The sequence below is a fragment of the Mus pahari genome, chromosome 1 (assembly GCF_900095145.1).
Source record: "Mus pahari chromosome 1, PAHARI_EIJ_v1.1, whole genome shotgun sequence".
Classification (NCBI taxonomy): Eukaryota; Metazoa; Chordata; class Mammalia; order Rodentia; family Muridae; genus Mus; species Mus pahari.
Genome location: NC_034590.1, coordinates 74,706,861 through 74,725,777, shown reverse-complemented (window position 1 = coordinate 74,725,777; position 18,917 = coordinate 74,706,861). Strand labels below are relative to the sequence as shown.

Here is an 18,917-nt window from a genome sequence, read left to right as displayed (position 1 = left end):
TTCGAGGCCAGCCTGGTCTACAAAGTGAGTTCCAGGACAGCCAGGGCTATACAGAGAAACCCTGTCTCAAAAACCAAAAAAAAAAAAAAAAGATGTAATTGGAACCTTCTTGAACCTAACTCTAGATCCAATAATCTATTTGCATCTCACCAGCAGTTGACATGTAGTGCAGCCTTGGTAGAGGGGCTGACCATAAGGAATGCACCAGCTACTATTTGTTAATTGCTCTTTACATTAACCACTGTGCTAAATTTATTGTTTTCATTGTCTAGGCCAGTTCTCACAGTCAGTGAAGTTAGACTTTTGCTGTTCCTGTCAGGTTTCAGTTATAAACTCTGTGACTTCGAAGAAAGAATCTAAACTTTCTGAGACCTAGCCCTATAATCTTTGAGGGTAAAATTTACTTTATATAATATTTTCAGTATTATTTTATGATAATATACATTTACATGGCTAGCAGACACTGTAGCTGTTGCTTTTAAATGGTTATTCATTTTGGCATAGTGTGTAGTAAATGAACGATGGAATATAAATACCATTTGGCTCCAGAGCCCATGCTTTTCATTAGTATATGAGGCTTCCCACTTTTATTTTTGAGCATGGGAGAATTTCATATATAAATACACTATATGTTCATCATGTCTATCCTTCCCTCCCTGACTCATCTCTATTTCTTCCTGTGTACACCCCATATCTCCCTTTAAAATCTATGTCTTCTTCTGTAATCACACACACACACACACACACACACACACACACACACACACACACACACACACATACACTTTTAGTGAGTCCCATTTGTGTTTCCCATATGTACACATCTTTAGGGCTGACCACTTGGACATGGGCAATCTGTTAGGGGGTTTGTGCCCAAAGAAAACAGATTCTCCTTCCTCCACAGCTATGGACTGCTTGTAGATCTCCATCCAGGGTGGTGACCTCACAAACCTTTCCCACATCTATGCTGGAATGTTTACTGGTCTACTGTAGGTGACCATATTGTTTTGAGTTCACTGATACAAAATTCCTGAAATATTGAGAAGACACAGCAGGTCTTTTGGTCTTTTGGTTGTTACACTTAATCTTTCCATCTTCTCTTCTGGGTTTCCTGGGGCTTGAGTATAGGGGTTGTGTTATAGATGTCCCATTTGGGGATGGCCATTTTCATAGTGCTTCACTACCCTGGTTACTGCTGTACTTAATGGTTCTAATGTTGGGTGGGGCTTGGCCTAGGTACTTTGACTACTATAGGCTGCACAAATCCTATGGTGACCTCCTGCTGCTGAAGCACTATGAGCAGTGGAAGATGGGCTATGGTGACGGCAGTGGCAATACCGTGTACAAGAACTTCATGTACTTTAACTACTATGGCACAAGACACATGGCCAAGGTAGACCTTTCCTCTAACACCCTAGTGCTGCGACGCCCATTGCCTGGTGCCACCTACAACAACCGCTTCTCATATGCTTGTGCGCCTTGGACTGACATAGATTTTGCTGGTGATGAGAAGGGACTGTGGGTGTTCTATGCCACAGAGGAGAGCAAAGGGAATCTGGTTGTAAGTCTTCTCAATGATAGCACCCTAGAAGTTGAGCAAACGTGGTACACCAGCCAGTATAAGCCTGCTCTTTCAGGGGCCTTCATGGCCTGTGGGGTGCTGTATGCTTTGCGCTCACTAAGCACTCGTCAAGAGGAAATATTTTATGCTTATGACACAACCACTGGGCAGGAACACCACCTCAGCATCCTGTTGGACAAGATGCTGGAAACTCTGCATGGCATCAATTACTGCCCTTGGGATCACAGGCTCTATGTTTATAATGATGGATTCTTAATAAATTATGATCTCACCTTCCTGGCACTAAAGCCAAAGGTACCAAGCTCTCCCATGAAAAGGCCTTCTGGGGTTCCAGCTCCATCCAAACCTATCAAGTTCAACAAGACATAGGACATTCCATAACTGTCCTCCCCTTCCTCCCCTCTAGAAGGACAACTTCCTTAATAGCTATCCACCCAAATGATTGAAGTACACTGATTAATTTTGTTTTGTATGTAATCACTATCTCAGTCAACACATTAAGGTGCTAATAATGGCCTGGAACTGATTAAGAAACAAAATACCTTGTTAGTTAGGGAGGGTTTGGGATGTAACTGAGTGTTGAATCATGTGTTTAGCATGTACCAGGCCCTAGATTCAATGCTTAGCACAGTAGGTGGGAAGAAAACTCATTATTCAATCCTCAGCACTAAAATAAATAAATAAATAAGTAAAACAAAAAATTAGCTACAGAAATGTTGCCCCCCCCTTTTTTTCTGATGCTTGCTCATCACGCTTTAAAAATTATCAGGCTAGTACACAGAATTCTAGGATAACATGACCTTTAGTTCTCAGGGTTGAGTGAATCTGGCGTCAGCATAGAAGATCCATGGAAGTTGGTATTGAGAGTGAGGTACAGAAGTTTCCTCTCAGATCTCCATATTCTTGAAAGGTTCTGCAGAGAAGGGAGGCAGAATCTTGGTCTGAAGATAAATTCTTCACTGACCTCAACTGATCTTAAATTTGAGTAAAACTGGAAGAGGCAGTTGGGCCTGACTGTGTTCTAGGATGTCAGACAGTATTTGTAGCATGGGATATGGATGGGACTGTGGGTCAAGACGTTCTCAATAAAGACTTCTTGGTGTGATTGCAGGAAGTCTATTGTGTGTTTGTCTTTTTACCCCCCTCTTCAACACACTGAGAACATGCAGTTTCAAATTCCGTGTGACCCTTATCTGGCTGTGCAGTTCTCCCCTTTCTCTAGATAGCAGCATAATAAACCCAGATCCCCAGGCTAGAGGTTGATTGCACTTTCTTTTTGTGAATATTCACAAATATGAATATTAGAATATGTGAAATTTCCATATATATATATGTAAATGTATATAATTCTAAATTTAAGTATTCATGTAGATATATTAACATATCCACTAATAATTCATGAGCTTCCTAATAAAAAACAAATAGTAGCTCCAAGAATCCCCCTAGAATCTTGACTCTTCACTTGCAGAAACCTGTATCGCTTAGGAGATGGATCTCTAACCTCTTTCACTGCCATCCCTTGACCTAGAGGTACCTGCTCTCCTTGGTGCGTACACTTAAGCCTGGGCAAAGACCTTGAAATCCTTCCTCAAACAGTCTGTTATGCTGGCAGAGATAGAGATCAAACAACATGTAAATGTGAATGAAAATGCTCTGTAAATAGCAGCTTACTCTCCTCTGCTTTGGGAGTGTCTTCGTCAAAAGCCTCATGGCCAATTCCATGCCTACTTTGCAGAGATGAAGAAAATCTTCACTTACTACATGCATACATACATTCTCACTTAAGTCTACAGTCCCACAGTCTAGACCTCAGAGGACAATGTGACTTCCCTTTTCATATTAGATTTTCACTTTTGTTTCATTTCCTTTATTCAAACATTATTTTATTTAATTAATTTAACTTTTGGGACAAGGCTTTACTATGTAAGTCTTGGCTGGCCTGGAACTCACTCTATAGACCAGGCTCACCATAGACATCTTCCTGTCTCTGCTTCCAGAGTGCTGGGGTTAGAGGCGTGTCCTATGAGTCTGCTTTCCAGTTTCGTTTCTAATGGTCACTTCGTCAAGATCATTAACAAAATGAATAAGACTTTCTTGTAATGCAGACTCCATTCTTACTCTCTAGAATGAGTTTTTTTTTTTTTTTGAATAGTTTGAGCAGATCCAGCACTTTATACAAAAAGCCTGACTATTCCAAAGAGGGACATATACACAGCACTATTAAAAAATACACATTCTGAGCTGGAGAGATGGCTCAGCAGTTAAGAGCACTGACTGCTCTTCCAAAGGTCCTGAGTTCAAATCACAGCAGCCTCATGGTGACTCACATCATTTGTAATGAGATCTGACACCCTCTTCTGCTGTGTCTGAAGACAGCTACAGTGTACTTAGATGTAATAATAAATAAATCTTGGGGCTGGAGCGAGCAGATGTCCTGAGTTCAATTCCCAGCAACCCCATGATGGCTCACAATCATCTGCACAGCTACAGTGTATTCATATACATAAAAAAATAAATCTTTTAAAAAACCCCACATATTCCATATATTATTGCTACTATTATTATTTACTGGGAACTTTTATCTTCATTTTTAAAAATCTTCCCTATTTTGTTTTATTACGAAGCGAAACTTCTACACTCTCCCAAATTTATTCATCCCCATTTCATCATGATGTATTGTGAGGCTTAAGTTGACATCACAATATTTCTTTTCTGATCAGATCATGCCCTTGGGGGTGGGACAGCTGTGAAGGGTCACCACTACTTAGTCCACTCTGGGCCAAGTATGAGTCAGTAGCCACGCCAGGCCTCAGCTGGGCCACATCTGGAGAATTGGGGTGAGGGATCAACATCGAATAATACTGGCTTTAGCCCAATCATCCCTTTTAGGGGCATCAAGAAAAATTAACCTATGACCTCAGAACACAGCACCTGCAACGAAGGCCAGCAGGACCACTTGCCTGCCCTCACCTCTCTGCCCCTGCTTCTGCCTGCTCCCCATCTGCCTACCCACAAGGTCTATGCCGCATATTATCTCTCAATCACCTAAGATGCCCCAGAGCAGGTGTCCTGCAGGTGTGCCTGCAGATGGGAACATCTCTCCAGGTGTCATTCGAGTGATTGTGAAGACTCCAGGCCACCAGAACATCTTTACAGTAGCTGATGACACCTTAGTGAGGCAGTTCAAGGAGACACTGTCTGCTCACTTCAAATGCCAAATGGAACAACTGGTACTGGTCTTTATGGGCCGCCTTCTCAAAGACCATGACACATTGAGCCAGAGGGGCATCACAGATGGCCACATTATCCATGTGGTTATCAAGTCCAAGCATGGCCCCAGACCCTTGGCTCACTCTTTCCGGAACCTGGTAACTAACAATCCCTGCCATCAAGACAGAAACCCTAAAGGAAATAGTAGCATGGTGTGCCAATCTGCAGGCATGAGTGAAACTAAAGTGGAACCATCTCTTCTCATGGAGCCGGATGCACCAAAGGTGGGTACTGAAGACCCAGAAGTAGGTAGTCTAGAACATATTGCACAGGTGCTGGAGAATCTTTGTGTCCAGAGTCTGCTGTCTAATATGGACTTTGTGCATCAGCTGCCTCCAGAACACCCATATATGGAAGAACTGATACAGCAGAACCCAGAAGTTTCCCATCTTCTTGACAATTCTGAGATCCTATGCCAGACTCTGGAGCTGGTCAGGCACCTTGCCATCATCCAAGAGATAATGCAGATCCAACAGCCAGCACAGAACCCTGAGTATGCACCAAACTCACTGCCATACTTGGGCCTAGAAACAATTCCAAATGGAAACAATCACCTGGGCCAGAGCTATGTCAATTTCAATGACCAAATGCTCAATGGTGTGCCTGATCTTTTGGAGGGCAACTGTTTTACAGGTCTTCTGGCTGAACAAGTACTAGAACAAATCCAGACTCCTCCTCTATCTCAACCATTACCTCAAGAACAATGGGACCAGCTCTCTTCTTCCCAAGTAATTTATGCAAATTCTTGTGGATTATCATCAATCACCCCAACAGATGCTACCCCAAATCACACCAACAATGTTTCCAGGGAAAATCCAACCATAGTTGCCACCCAGGGCCAAAGCAATGTCTGCGCTGTTCAGCAGCTAGCTGAGATTCTAGCCTCGCCCACCATACCAGTCGTCCAGGAGCCTCAAGTTGATAATGATACTACCATCCCTCTAGGTAGCTCCGACCAGTGGTTAGAGGAAGATCTCCAGCAGTCTGATGACCAGACCAGTTCTCAGATCACAGGAGGCATGATCCAGTTGCTTAGAAACCACCCACACATGGCAGCTCAGATGCTGCTGCTCATGAATACACCCCAACTGAATGAGCAGTGGAGGCAACAAACTCCCACACCCTTGCAGTCATCACAGCTTCAAGACTTGCTTTTAGCCCTAGCCAACCCCAAAACATTGCAAGCATTATTACAAATTGAGCATGGTCTGCAGCTCTTGGCTACAGAGGCTCCTGCCCTTTTGCCCTACATTGAACCTTACCTATGGGGTCTAGGTTGGCTTATTCCTTCCAGCTGTGGCTACCCTGTTACAGTGCCCTGGACCTGGAATGTGCAAGACGTGGCTGAGCCTCAGTGTCCTGAAAGCTGCCACAGATCTGAAACAGTCCTTCAGGGAATACAGCCCCTGTCTGGAGACTCTTCCCATTCCCTACAAACCCCCGAGGTTCGTTTCAGCAAAGAGATGGAATGTCTCCAGGCCATGGGATTTGTGAATTATAACGCCAACCTGCAAGCTCTCATGGCTACTGATGGTGACACTAATGCTGCTATTCACAAGCTCAAGAGTTCTCAGGGATTCTAACCACTATGTCTTCCCATCTGCTTTCTACTGCATGTTGACCCATTTGACCACCTCACCTGCCTTTCCTACCTTTCCTGATGTTTCCAACTGGGAGAAGTCCTGGAACAAGAGAAACCAATCAATGCTTGCTCAACTGAATACTAGCGCACTGGTCATGGCTGGAAGATCTGTCAATAAAATGGCTACACCTACTTGCCTTCATCTGAGGCTTACCTTCATTTTATTGTTTTTGTTTTTTGAGACAGGGACTTTCTATGTAGACAAAGCTGGCATTCAACCTGTGTCAATCCCCCTGCCTCTGCTGCCCCAGTGCTGGGATTACTCATGAACATCAACATGTTTAGTTTGGATTTTTTTTCCTCCTCAGGAAATCAACAAAAGGTGTTTGATGTCTTTGTTTTACCTACTAAACACAGATACACAGATATACAAATACATAATATGTTTCTTGATTAAAAAAAATTAGTTTGCTTATATAATGATCAAGTGTCAGAGAACAAACACATGTAACCTAGGTTGTATATACACATGTAGATAGAAATATCTAGTGGTACAGGAATAGATTTATGAATAAGAGGGAAACATTACATAGGCCTAGATATTTACTCATGTTTCTCAAAACCAAATTTAACTTGAAAGAAGAGCAATGATAGATTTAGGTAAAAAAAAAACTCATATAAATGAGATATTGATATTTATAATTGGGGCCTCATACGAATTATTAGTTACATGATTACAAGACTTAGATTGTGATTTGTCTTCTATTATCTATCAGAAGTACAACTACAGTTGCCTTTGCTGCAGATTCCCATCATGGGACACTGTGCCTGTATGACATCATGCACTTCATCAAGTTCCACCCTTTCCTTTTGCCTTGTCTAAAGTATCCCTGCCTGGCAGGGTACACAGCCATTTATGGTACTGTTAAGAAATATACTCTTGTAATAATAATGTAATAAATTGGCATGGTTTCAGCCATTAACTAAATAGACAAAACAAAGATTCTTCCTTTTTCTTTTGTATTTGGAGCAGGCTCTCTTGTGTTCCAAAGGTGGCTTCAAAGTCACTATCATCAGCAAGTATAAGGGGCAGAAATACAGTTTTCATTACTTCTAGTAAGCCTCTTCCTAGATCCTCTGTCACCACTACAACCCATCGAAAACATATTCAAGAAAAATTACAGGTATACTGTATTTATCTCAGTTTATATAAACAGCCCAAGATTGATATGTAGATAGGCTGGTGATAGGTAGATATAAACGGATAACAGCTATCTAGATAAAAAGAAATGAGAGTTTCTGGGTAGTCCAGGCTAGCCTAGAATTTATCCTCTGGCATCTGCCTTTCCAAGTGCTGGAATAACAGTTATATACCAAGCATGCCTGATGCGCTATCATCTTCCTGTTTCATTCCTCTGTGTTCTGAACATACCCCATCTAACTCTGTTTACAATCACTGTCTTCAAAATCATGTCACTATTTTTCCCAAACATCTAAATCTCACAGTTAGAACACATGACATAGGCCATAACAAAACCCTCATACATAAAACCTTTTGTCAAAGATTCCCTTAGCTGTTTTCTGTAATGGTAGTTGTCCACTGAAGTCCTGCTTCTGCACCTCAGTAGGTACCAGTTTCTTTTTCTTTCTTTTTTTAAAATTAATCATTTTATTTGTTTACATTTTAAATTATATCTCCCTTCTCAGTTACCCTTCCACAAATCCCTTATCCCAGCCCCCTCTCTACCCTCCCCTTTGCCTCTATGAGAGTGCTCCTCCACTCACCTACCTACTCCTGCCTCACTGCTCTATCATACCCCTATGCTGAGGCATCAAGCCTCCACAGGAACAAGGGCCTCCTCTCCTATTGATGTAAGATAAGTCCATCCTCTGCTACCTAAGTATCTGGAGCCATGGCTCCCTCCATGTATACTCTTTGGTTGGTGGCTTAGTCCCTGGGAGCTCTCGGTGGTCCAGTTAGCTGATATTGTTCTTTCTGTGGGGTTGCAATAGCTTTCAACTCCCTTAGTCCTTCCCCTAGCTCTCCAATTGTTGTCCCTGGGCTCAGTCCGATGGTTGACTGAGAGTATCTGCATCTGTATTGGTCAAATGCTGGTAGAACCTCTCAGGGAACAGCCATACCAGACTCCTGTCAGCAAGCACTTCTTGGCATCAGCAATAGTGTTTGGGTTTGGTGTTTGCAGATGGGATGGGTCCTTAGGTGGGACAGTCTCTGAATGGCCTTTCCTTCAGTCTTTGTTCCATTTTTTGTCTCTGTCTTTCATTTGGACAGGAACATTTCTGGGTAAAAATTTTTGAGAGGTGTGGATAGACCGATCTCTCAACTGGGAGCCTTGCCTGTCTACTGGGAGTGGCTCCCACAGGTTGTATCTCCCCTTTTTTGGATATTTCAGCTAAAGTCATCACTGTTGAATCCTGGGAACCTCTCGCTTCCCTGGCATCTGGGAACTTTTAGTGAGTATCTCCAGCTCCCTATCCCCCCACTGTTATATGTTTCTATTCTATTTCCTGACACTCCGCACTTCTCTCCCTTCTAATACCTGATCCTGCCCCCCTTTTCCCTCCTCCTCCTCTCCCCCTCCAAGGACTCACCCTTCCTTTACCTCCTGTGATTGTTTTGTTCCCTGTTCTATGTAGCATTGAAGCACTCACACTTCGATCTTCCTTCTTAAGTTCCATATGGTTTATGGGTTGTATTGTGGGTATTCTGAGCTTTTGTGCTAATATCCACTTATCAGTGAGTACATACCATGTGTATTCTTTTGTGTCTGGGTTACCTCACTCAGGATGATATTTTATAGTTCCATCCATTTGCCTGTGAATTTCATGAAGTCATTGTTTTTAAAACCTGAGTAGTACTCTATTGTGTAAATGTACCACAGTTTCTGTATCCATTCTTCTGTTGAGGGACATCTGGGTTGTTTCTAGTTTCTGGCTACTATAAATAAGGCTGCTATAAACATAGTGGAGCATGTGTCCTTGTTATATGTTAGAGCACCAGGGATATGCAAATCAAAATGACCCTGAGATTCCATCTCATACCAATCAGAATGGCTAAGATCAAAACTGCAGAAGACAGCAGATGCTGGTGAGGATGTGGAGAAAGAGGAACACGCCTCTATCGCTGGTGGGGCTGTAAGCTGGTAAAACCACTTCGGAAAAAGAAAATTGGAAATAGTTCTACCTGAAGACCCAGCTATACCACTCCTGGGCATATACCCAGAAGATGCTCCAACATATTTAGTAATCTTTAATTAATTTAATAATAATTAAAAATCTTTAATTCATGATGTTCTCAAAAGTGGCTCTCAACCACCTTCTGGATGCTTCTTGACCCAAATTCTCTAGTTTCAAGATGACTCTAGGATCCATCAAAGAAACAGTTCTCTAGTAAATTCAACATAGCTATACCCAGCTCTGCCTAACCAGTATAGGCAAGAAAACCACACAACCGTGTTTGCTGATCTTACTGAAATCTATTACCAAAGCCTCAGTTAATCTCTTCAGTCAACCTAACTACATATTTATGGGCAACGATTCTCACAGAATCCACATCACAATCACCCAGGGCCAGTGTTTTAAAACACAGCTTTTAAACTAATTTCAAGAGTTTTAAATCAGTACATATAGGGTGGGGCTCAGACTTCTAACAAATTTCCCAGGTGATACAGATGTTACTGCTCTGGTCAGATCTGATAATTTCTTTCTTTCTTTCTTTCTTTCTTTCTTTCTTTCTTTCTTTCTTTCTTTCTTTCTTTCTTTCTTTCTTTTTTTTTTGTGGTTTTTTCGAGACCTGCCTCTGCCTCCCAAGTGCTGGGATTAAAGGTGGGACATCATGGAAGTGCAGTGAGGAGAATGTAAGAGTCACAATGCTGAGAAATGATGCCTTCGGGATATGACATGGACTTGCATGCATGAGGTACCTGCACAAGAGCTGCACAAGATCAAGCCAACAGGATCAGTCAGTCTACCAGCAGGCTGCATTAACTGGACTCAGTGGGTTACAAGAAACAAAAAAACCAAACAAGAGAACAAGAGGATGGAGAGTGGGATGTGTTGAGAATTATCTAAGGGGAATGGAAAGGGGTATTATGGGTAGATATGATCAATGTATAACATGCATGAAATTGTCAAATAAGTTAAAATTCTGTAGTCAGCCGGCCCTTTGAACTTATTGGTCTAATTTTCGATAGTTGGTTACTCTTTCACTTTTGCAATATCATTTGATCTTTCATTCATCTTGTGCCTTGTTTGTTCATCCATCCCCCTTCTCTGAATTATAATATCCCAGATTTTTAAATGTTGTACCAAAGGCAGTATTTTTATATCTATCCATCTTTTATAGAATAACTAGGTAATTTTGTGTACAACCAGGACCTTTAGTAAATTTTCATCATATATATATATATATATATATATATATATATATATATATATATAGTGTAGCTAATCTTAACCAGTCAAATAAAGTAATCTTAACACTGATATATGCTAAACTTGCAATATTTAACTATTTTGCCTCACTTCTATTTGTTAGATAAAAATATCTTAAACACCTGTAACTAACCCATCTAAATTGCATATAACTTCCCTCATGTAGTTTCTTTAAATGACCATTCCTCTACACACAAAGATTATAGAATTAATAATAGAAGGTAAGTGGGGAATTTGGGATTCCCAGGAACTCTGATCACCGTGGAGTCTAGTATCCACGGTGTGAGGCTGTGATGTCAGTGCTGAGGTCACAGAGATGACCTGATAGAATGGGTTCCAGCCCAGAAGGCCTACAGGGTGGCTGGACAGCAAGATGAGGGCAGTTTGGAGCCCTGCCTAAGAGGAAGGACGGGGCCACAGCAGATTGGTGTGTATCCCCCAGACTGGGCCCTTTCACTGCCCTCCCCCATTCCTTTATTCATCATCTGAAGACCATTCCCCTGGGTCCTGAGTGTTTTTCTCCCTGACCAACACACCCCAAGTCAATAATTTCCTCAAAGCACCCCTCTCCAAGTGACCTAGTGGTCCTCTCCATGTGGACACTACACTTTCTCCCGCCCCCTAGACCCAAGGCCCTCCTTATACGCCTTCCTTACTTTCATCATTGTTTGAAAGGATGATCTTCGTCTCCCACCCCCATCCCCTCAGCTGTGTCCCCACAGACCTGGGTCTCCTGCTGCCCATCATGGCCAAAAGTGGAGAGGCTCTACCACAGGGCAGCCCAGCGCCAGCCCAGGATTCCCAGCTCATCCGGGTGACAGTGAAGACGCCCAAGGACAAGGAGGATTTCTCAGTTGTAGACACATGCACCATCCGCCAGCTAAAGGAAAAGATATCACACCGCTTTAAGGCACATCCAAATCAGCTGGTTCTGATCTTTGCGGGAAAAATCCTCAAGGACCCTGACTCATTGGCACAGTGTGGAGTGCGAGATGGCCTCACAGTCCACCTGGTCATCAAGATGCAGCGTCGGACCATAGGCACCGATTGCCCAGCACCACCAGTCTCCACTCCAGGCCCAAATCCTGGAGAAATCCCTCAGTCAACTTCTATTTACCCTGTGAATGGGTCTCCTTCTTTTAGCTTAGGGGTCCTCACAGGCCTCAGTGGGTTAGGTCTGACCTCAGGTAGCTTCTCTGACCAGCCAGGCTCACTAATGTGGCAGCACATCTCAGTGCCTGAACTTGTGGCTCAGCTTGTTGATGACCCCTTCATCCAGGGTCTGCTGTCCAATACGGGCCTAGTGCGCCAGTTGGTTCTCGACAATCCTCACATGCAGCAACTGATCCAGCAGAACCCTGAGATTGGTCATATTCTTAACAACCCTGAGATCATGCGGCAGACAATGGAGTTTCTACGTAACCCTTCCATGATGCAGGAGATGATGCGTAGCCAGGATCGTGCACTCAGTAACCTGGAGAGCATCCCTGGTGGCTACAATGTGCTCCGTACTATGTACACAGATATTATGGATCCCATGCTTAATGCAGTACAGGAACAATTTGGTGGCAATCCTTTTGTTACTGCTACTACTGCTAGTACCACCACCACCAGCAGCCAACCATCAAGGACAGAGAATTGTGACCCTCTGCCCAATCCCTGGACTTCCACATATGGGGTTTCAGGTGTCAGACAAAGAACATGTGGCAGACAGTCTGGGGACCAGGATGCATCTGAGAATAGAAATAGGCTTCCAAGCTTTCTGGGTAACATAGGACTCTTTGATTATCTTCAACAGTTACATGAGACTTCTCAGTCCCTGGGATCTTATCTGCAAGGTACGGTGCCAACTCCAAATCCAAGCCAGGAAGCACCACTTTCAGGAAACAGAGTTCCTCCAACTTTACCGTCATCCCCTAAACCTGGGTCAGGCCAGCCTCTGCCCAAAGAGTCAGTAGCAATCAAGGGAAAGTCATCATGCCCAGCTTTCTTGAGACACTCAACTGAGAACAGTACTGGACAAGGTGGAAGCCTACATGATGCAGGGAAGGGCTCTACTGGCCCAAGTACTAGCCTGCCCAATCTTACCTCTCAGATAGGAGATTCTGCCAACAGATCCTCGTTTGTTTCTATACCATCTTCCCTTATGTCAGCTACTCCCGGAGTCCCAGAATCTCCGTGGCTTCCTCCAACAGGTTACTCAAGATCTCTGAGATCAGCTGGCACAAATCAAGTCTCTCAAATCCAGAATGAGATACATCAACAGCTACCACTACTGTTGCACCTTCAGACAGCCATGGCAAATCCCCGTGTCATGCAAGCCTTGCTGCAGATTGAGCAGGGTCTGCAGATTCTGGCTACTGAAGCACCCCGCCTCCTGCTTTGGTTCATACCCTGCCTAACAGGGTTGAGTGGAGTAACAGGAGGCACAGAAGCTAGAGAAGGTGTTGTTATGTCTGAGGATCCCCGACCAACCCCAACTCCTCAGATTTCTCTAGCACAAGGTTCTGCAGAGCTAGGTTTCCACTCCTCCCCGTTCCTCCAGGTGTTGCAAGCCTTAGCTAGTACCAATCCCCAGCAGCTACAACTGGAGGCTCAGTTCCGGGTACAACTGGAGCAACTACGAGCTATGGGCTTTCTGAATCTTGAAGCCAATCTCCAGGCCCTCATTGCTACAGGGGGTGATGTAGATGCTGCTGTGGAGAAACTGAGGAAGTCTTAGGAGCTCTAGTTATTTGGACCATATCTTTTCCTTTGTTCCTTCCCCCATGTCTTATTACCCTAGTTCTCCTATTCTTGAATACAGCTGCACTATAAACCAAATTACTATGATGTTCTTTACTGTGGAGACAATGTTCTGGAGTCAATAAGGAAGATGACAAGCCAGAAATAGGGTGGGGATGCTATGTAATCCAACTGTGCCTGACACTCTTTTACCTAGGGCTCTTGAATGAGTTCTGTGTACCTATCTTGAGATGCAATTACATCCAGTCTTTAGTGCCACCAATTGCCTGAGTCTGATTCTTGTGGGCTCTGAGAAAAGGGGGAGGACGTGGAAAAATAGGTGGTAAAGGCTGTTTCTCTGGATGGTATAGGAAGCTAAACGGAAGCTAAAGGAGCCAAAGACTTGGGCATGGGAGGAAATGTTGCTGCCACCCTTTGACGCAGAAGGACCATGGATTTTTGAGGGGGTCCTGGAAGTTATACAGAGTTTGGTGTACTATTGGAGCAGCTATCACAAACTCTGCTTTGGTATGGCTAATTACATGCCCGGCTAAAGAAAGGACATAATTTCTTATATTATCTCTAAAAGCTATCTTACAATCTTGACATTAATCTCTGGGTTGGTGAGAGCTACAGCTGCAAGAATCCAGTCTCAATTATAATTATGGATTCTGTAGCCTTACACAGCTTACATTATTTCCTTTCTTTTCTTTTCTTTTCTTTTCTTTTCTTTTCTTTTCTTTTCTTTTCTTTTCTTTTCTTTTCTTTTCCTTTCTTTCTTTTTCTTTCTTTCTTTCTTTCTTTCTTTCTTTCTTTCTTNTCTTAGCTACTCTACCTGGAAGGGTGAAGCAGGAGCCTTTCTTTCTTTCTTTCTTTCTTTCTTTCTTTCTTTCTTTCTTTCTTTCTTTCTTTCTTTCTTTCTTTCTTTCTTTCTTTCTTTTGGTTTTTCGAGAGACAGGGTTTCTCTGTGTAGCCCTGGCTATCCTGGAACTCACTTTGTAGTACTGACCTTGAACTCAGAAATCCGCTGCCTCTGCCTCCCGCGTGCTGGGATTAAATCTTACACAGTTTACATTGTTTCTTATGGACAGACTCAGAGAAAAGTTTTCTTCTTTCTCTTCTCCTCCTCTTTTTCTCCTCCTTTCATCTTTTGAAGATTTAATATGTATGTTTTGTGTGAGCATATGTGTTCAATGAATTTTCACCACAGATATCCTGATACAAACACACACACACACACACACACACACACACACACACACACACACCCCCTTCCCCACACATCATATATGCTGTACGCACAAAACAAAACAGGTGCAGATATATAAAATAGCATGAGCAGATTTATTGATAGTGTAGTCTGGGGAAACATGGAAGCCATCCAGGAATAGATCTTGTAACATGTTCAGAGTGAAGCAGATAAATCTTTGAAGGGAAAAGAAGGCTGTCCTTGCAGAAGGGATGTTATGTAGCAAGAGGGGCTTTTGACACAGACCTCAGACTATTGTTCCCATTCCCTGTGTGTTTCCTCAGGAAAAATGTTATAATCCATAAGTCAATCAAGTGAGCTGGGACTTTCAGTACCTATACACAGCGATGTGTGCATAAATATTTATTGGAAGAAAGGCACAAACAGTGTATTCCAGTGTGTTTTTACATGTGCATACCCTATGCACAGATGTACATGTGTACATACTAACTATAGTTCATCAAGTCAGACTAGGAATACAGACAAAAACCTTCATGCTATAGTGTAGCCTCAGAAGGAAAGAGGTCTTCGGTGGATTATGTCTTTGTGGAAAAACTGCCTATGGTGTGTATTTAAATGTCAGAGTCTTTGTGCAGCATGCTTTCAAATCTAAACTCCCTTTCCCCTTGGCTTCCACAATCCAATCTTGTAGTAGTTAGAGCAGCTACTAGCATGTGGCATAAATACAAGACCAAGCTCTAGAAACAGCTTTTCCTGGACACTTGCATTTCACCCTCTAGGTGGGGTGTACCGCTGTTAGCCTTTGTCCCTCCAGCTTCCCGTTCCTGTTTCCTATGCTTGAGGGAGATCTTGTCCAAATAAAAAGAACATTTATTATTGCAGCACTAAGCAAAATCAAGAGGCAAGTTTAACCCCACTGTTTCCTGAAACCGGGAAGAGGCATGCTGCAGGGTATGTTTGCCTGCAGACGATGCATGACGCACCACATGCTTCCCACCTCTGGAAGGCCAAAAGAAAAATAATCTTTGTACAAAGAAATTTCTTGGGGTCAGAGAGATGGCTTTGTGGTTAAGAGGGCATATTGCTTCTGCAGAGGACCCAAGTTTGGTTCCAAACCCTTTCTGGAGTAGGCGGCTCACAGCCAGCTGTAATTCTATCTTTAGGGAGTCTGACACCTTCTTCTGAACTCCAAGGGCACCCATTCTTGCATGTACACAGACCCAAACACTGACACAAAAATGATTCTTACTTGCATACTGTTCATCTGGGTGAGAGAAATCCTGAAAGCTCCTCAGAAAGATAGAGAACATTTAGGATAAGTTTTTCTTTTCTTTTCTTTTCTTTTCTTTTCTTTTCTTTTCTTTTCTTTTCTTTTCTTTTCTTTTCTTTTCTTTTCTTTTTAACTTATTTTATGTATGTGAGTACACTGTAGCTGTCCTCAGCCACACCAGAAGAGGGCATTGGATCCCATTACAGATGGCTGTAAGCCACCATGTGGTTTCTGGGAATCGAACTCAGGACATCTGTAAGAACAGTCAGTGCTCTTAACAGCTAAGCCATCCCTCCAGCCCTAGAATATATTTTAAAGTCTTGGCTAGGAGAGTATTTAGTGAATTGTGTTCTTATCATAGCTTCTTCATACAATATTTCTGTTAACATGTGTTACTAGAGATAGGCCCATCTTGAATACCACACACACACATATCAAATCCAGCCTCCTGTTTTGATTTCTACTTCATTTTCAAATTGACGGGGGATTGAACCCAAGGCTTACGTGTGCCATGAAAGCACTCCTTACAACTGGGCCATGTTGTAAAGCCCTGCTATTGACTTAAGCTTTATAAGAGAAAGCACAGAACCCTTATTTTTCTGTGTTTACCTGATTTCAAATAACATTATTTTTACTACCATACATTTTGCTGCAAATGAAAAGGCTTCATTGTGTGTGTGTGTGTGTGTGTTGTCAAATAACACTCTATGATGAATATATACCAGACTTTTAAAAAATTAACCCATCTAGACTATTACACATATTTGCAGTTGGACATACTGCTATAATAAACAAAGAGGTCTGGGTCTCTCTTTTTTATCCTGAGTTCATTTCCTTTGGATATTTATCCAGAAGTAGCATTGCTGAATCATATGATACATCCAAAAAGTTTTTAAGGATCTGCCACACTATTACCTATGGTTGCACTAATTTACTATCCCACTAACTCTGAAGAGCTCTTCAGAGTTGACTGAGTGCTTGGAATGTTTGCTGTAGCTTCACTGGCGATTGACTTAGCCAGCGCCATGGTGGTGTACCTGGAAACAGACCATCCTGGGGCAGGGAAGGTTGCTGCTCTCTTTCAGCAACTAAGGTGAGGTCTAACAAGTAGGACACAAATAAATGACTAAATGACAGAGCCTTGAAATATGAGTATATAGAAGGGAGAATGAATAAGAAAATGCTGGGAGAACATCAATAGAACCTACTATGGAACAGAGCTGGTGTCTGACAGAGTAAATGCCAGAACAGAGTTGGTGTCTGAGAGAGGAAAGGGCCTTGGAATTTGAGGGATAGAAGACCCTTACAGGTTAATGTTATTGAAAATACATGTCTGCTAGGACTTTCCATCTCATCCCATCCACTGTCACTGCCCTGAGTCTTGCTATCAACAGTGGTCCAAGATGAAAAAAACTGGGCCTTGACAAGATGAGATGAGGGGTTATACACATGGAAAAGAAAAGGCAGACTTGGATGTTATTATACTGGTTCTAGTATCGAGCTTCCTCCAAATGATACCTTTTCCTTTACCAAGAGATTTACTAGAAAACAAATAGAATGAAAAAGTGATTAAATCTTTAGTTACTTGATCCCAGATAGAAAGTTGGGCATCACTTTAGAAAAAAAAAAATAGAAGCCAGAGGACCAGGACATCTGCTATGAGATCGTGTGTTCCATGTAACATGGAGCTGCACCTATGAAATCTTAACAACACAGTATCTAAACAAGACCTACACAGTGACTATACCACTTGGCTTCATAACCCCGGATGTAGGAAATTTCACAAGACACCACCCCTAGACGAAGGACTGTAGGCAATTAATGAATGCTGAAAGAGGGAAGATTAATCTTCTCTAGGAATGAGGGTCATCTAATCCCAAAGGTCAGCCCTCAGCATATATACATATGAGCAGCACTGAATGGACGCAGCAAGTGGTATTTGAGGATATATATGTGTACATATATATGTACAATGTAACATGTATACATATATATGCATATAATGTAACTGGTAAGGAGTCACCAAGTTGAGAGGGAGTGCAGGAGACACAGGAGTAGCTGGGGCTTAAATCTCAGCTGACCAGTTGGGATTGTACCATCTACCAGAAACCTTGTCCCTGGAGAAGGCTGATTTTTCCTTTCTCCATGCCATGTTGTATTTTTATTTAGGGACTGGGAAAGCTGATGCACACAAGGAGGGGGAAGCACATTACTCAAGTTAGGAAGCATCTTATTAGAATCAAGATTTGAAAGTGGACAGTGTACTCCTGTTAGTCCATGCCCCAAGAAATCATTCATCTCTGCTTTAATTCTTAGTTCCCAACATGTGGGCAGGGTGTGATTTGAAGTGTTTCACTGGGAGTTTTGAATCTCTGACTCCTGCAAATCTGCGTATGGAATAAAAGCATTTACACATGTGTATGCCTGTACTTACATACCTGTGTTCTCATTTTACCTACTCATATAACTTCAGGAGACTTGACAGAAAAGTAAATGCTCAAACCATTCTTCCTGACAAAATGCTCTTGATTTTTTGTTCATTTTCCTAAACATGTCAGAGAAGAATTCAAATTTCAGAAAAGGCAACTGAGCTTTTGATTGGCTTTTCATAACAGTTACAAATTGGTAGAGAACTGAGAAATTTACATATGATGTCTTTGTTTTTCAAGTATTCTTTTTATCCAAGTTTCTCTGTTCACTTAACATTTTAGTTCCTTCTCATAAGTGCTTCAACTCTGAGGTGGTTCAGCCATTAAATTTTAGTGGCTGTGACTTTGAATAGTTCCTTTTTCTCTTCTTCTTCTTCTTCTTCTTCCTCTTCTTC

At 42.4% G+C, this 18,917-nt stretch overlaps 3 protein-coding genes across 3 annotated transcripts in view; all 3 read left to right on the top strand.

Moving 5' to 3' along the window:
• LOC110336352 (olfactomedin-4-like) overlaps positions 1-2,692 on the top strand; it is a 7,338-nt gene extending 4,646 nt beyond the window's left edge. Inside the window, exon 6 of the mRNA XM_021218847.1 lies at positions 1,237-2,692. Within this exon, the coding sequence (XP_021074506.1) occupies positions 1,237-1,951 (715 nt within the window). The 3' untranslated portion in view covers positions 1,952-2,692. The remainder of the gene's footprint in view (positions 1-1,236) is intronic.
• Positions 2,693-4,344: 1,652 nt separating this feature from the next.
• Ubqlnl (ubiquilin like) lies at positions 4,345-6,629 on the top strand. The gene has a single exon (XM_021220824.1). It carries the CDS (start codon positions 4,603-4,605, stop codon positions 6,433-6,435), a length of 1,833 nt encoding a protein of 610 aa, XP_021076483.1. The 5' UTR covers positions 4,345-4,602; the 3' UTR covers positions 6,436-6,629.
• A 4,614-nt stretch (positions 6,630-11,243) lies between these two features.
• On the top strand, positions 11,244-13,891 carry LOC110333290 (ubiquilin-3). The gene is made up of 2 exons (XM_021214879.1): positions 11,244-11,316; positions 11,598-13,891. The coding sequence occupies exon 2, from the start codon at positions 11,635-11,637 to the stop codon at positions 13,609-13,611; it is 1,977 nt and encodes a 658-aa protein (XP_021070538.1). The 5' UTR covers positions 11,244-11,316; positions 11,598-11,634; the 3' UTR covers positions 13,612-13,891.
• The last annotated feature ends 5,026 nt before the right edge of the window (positions 13,892-18,917 follow it).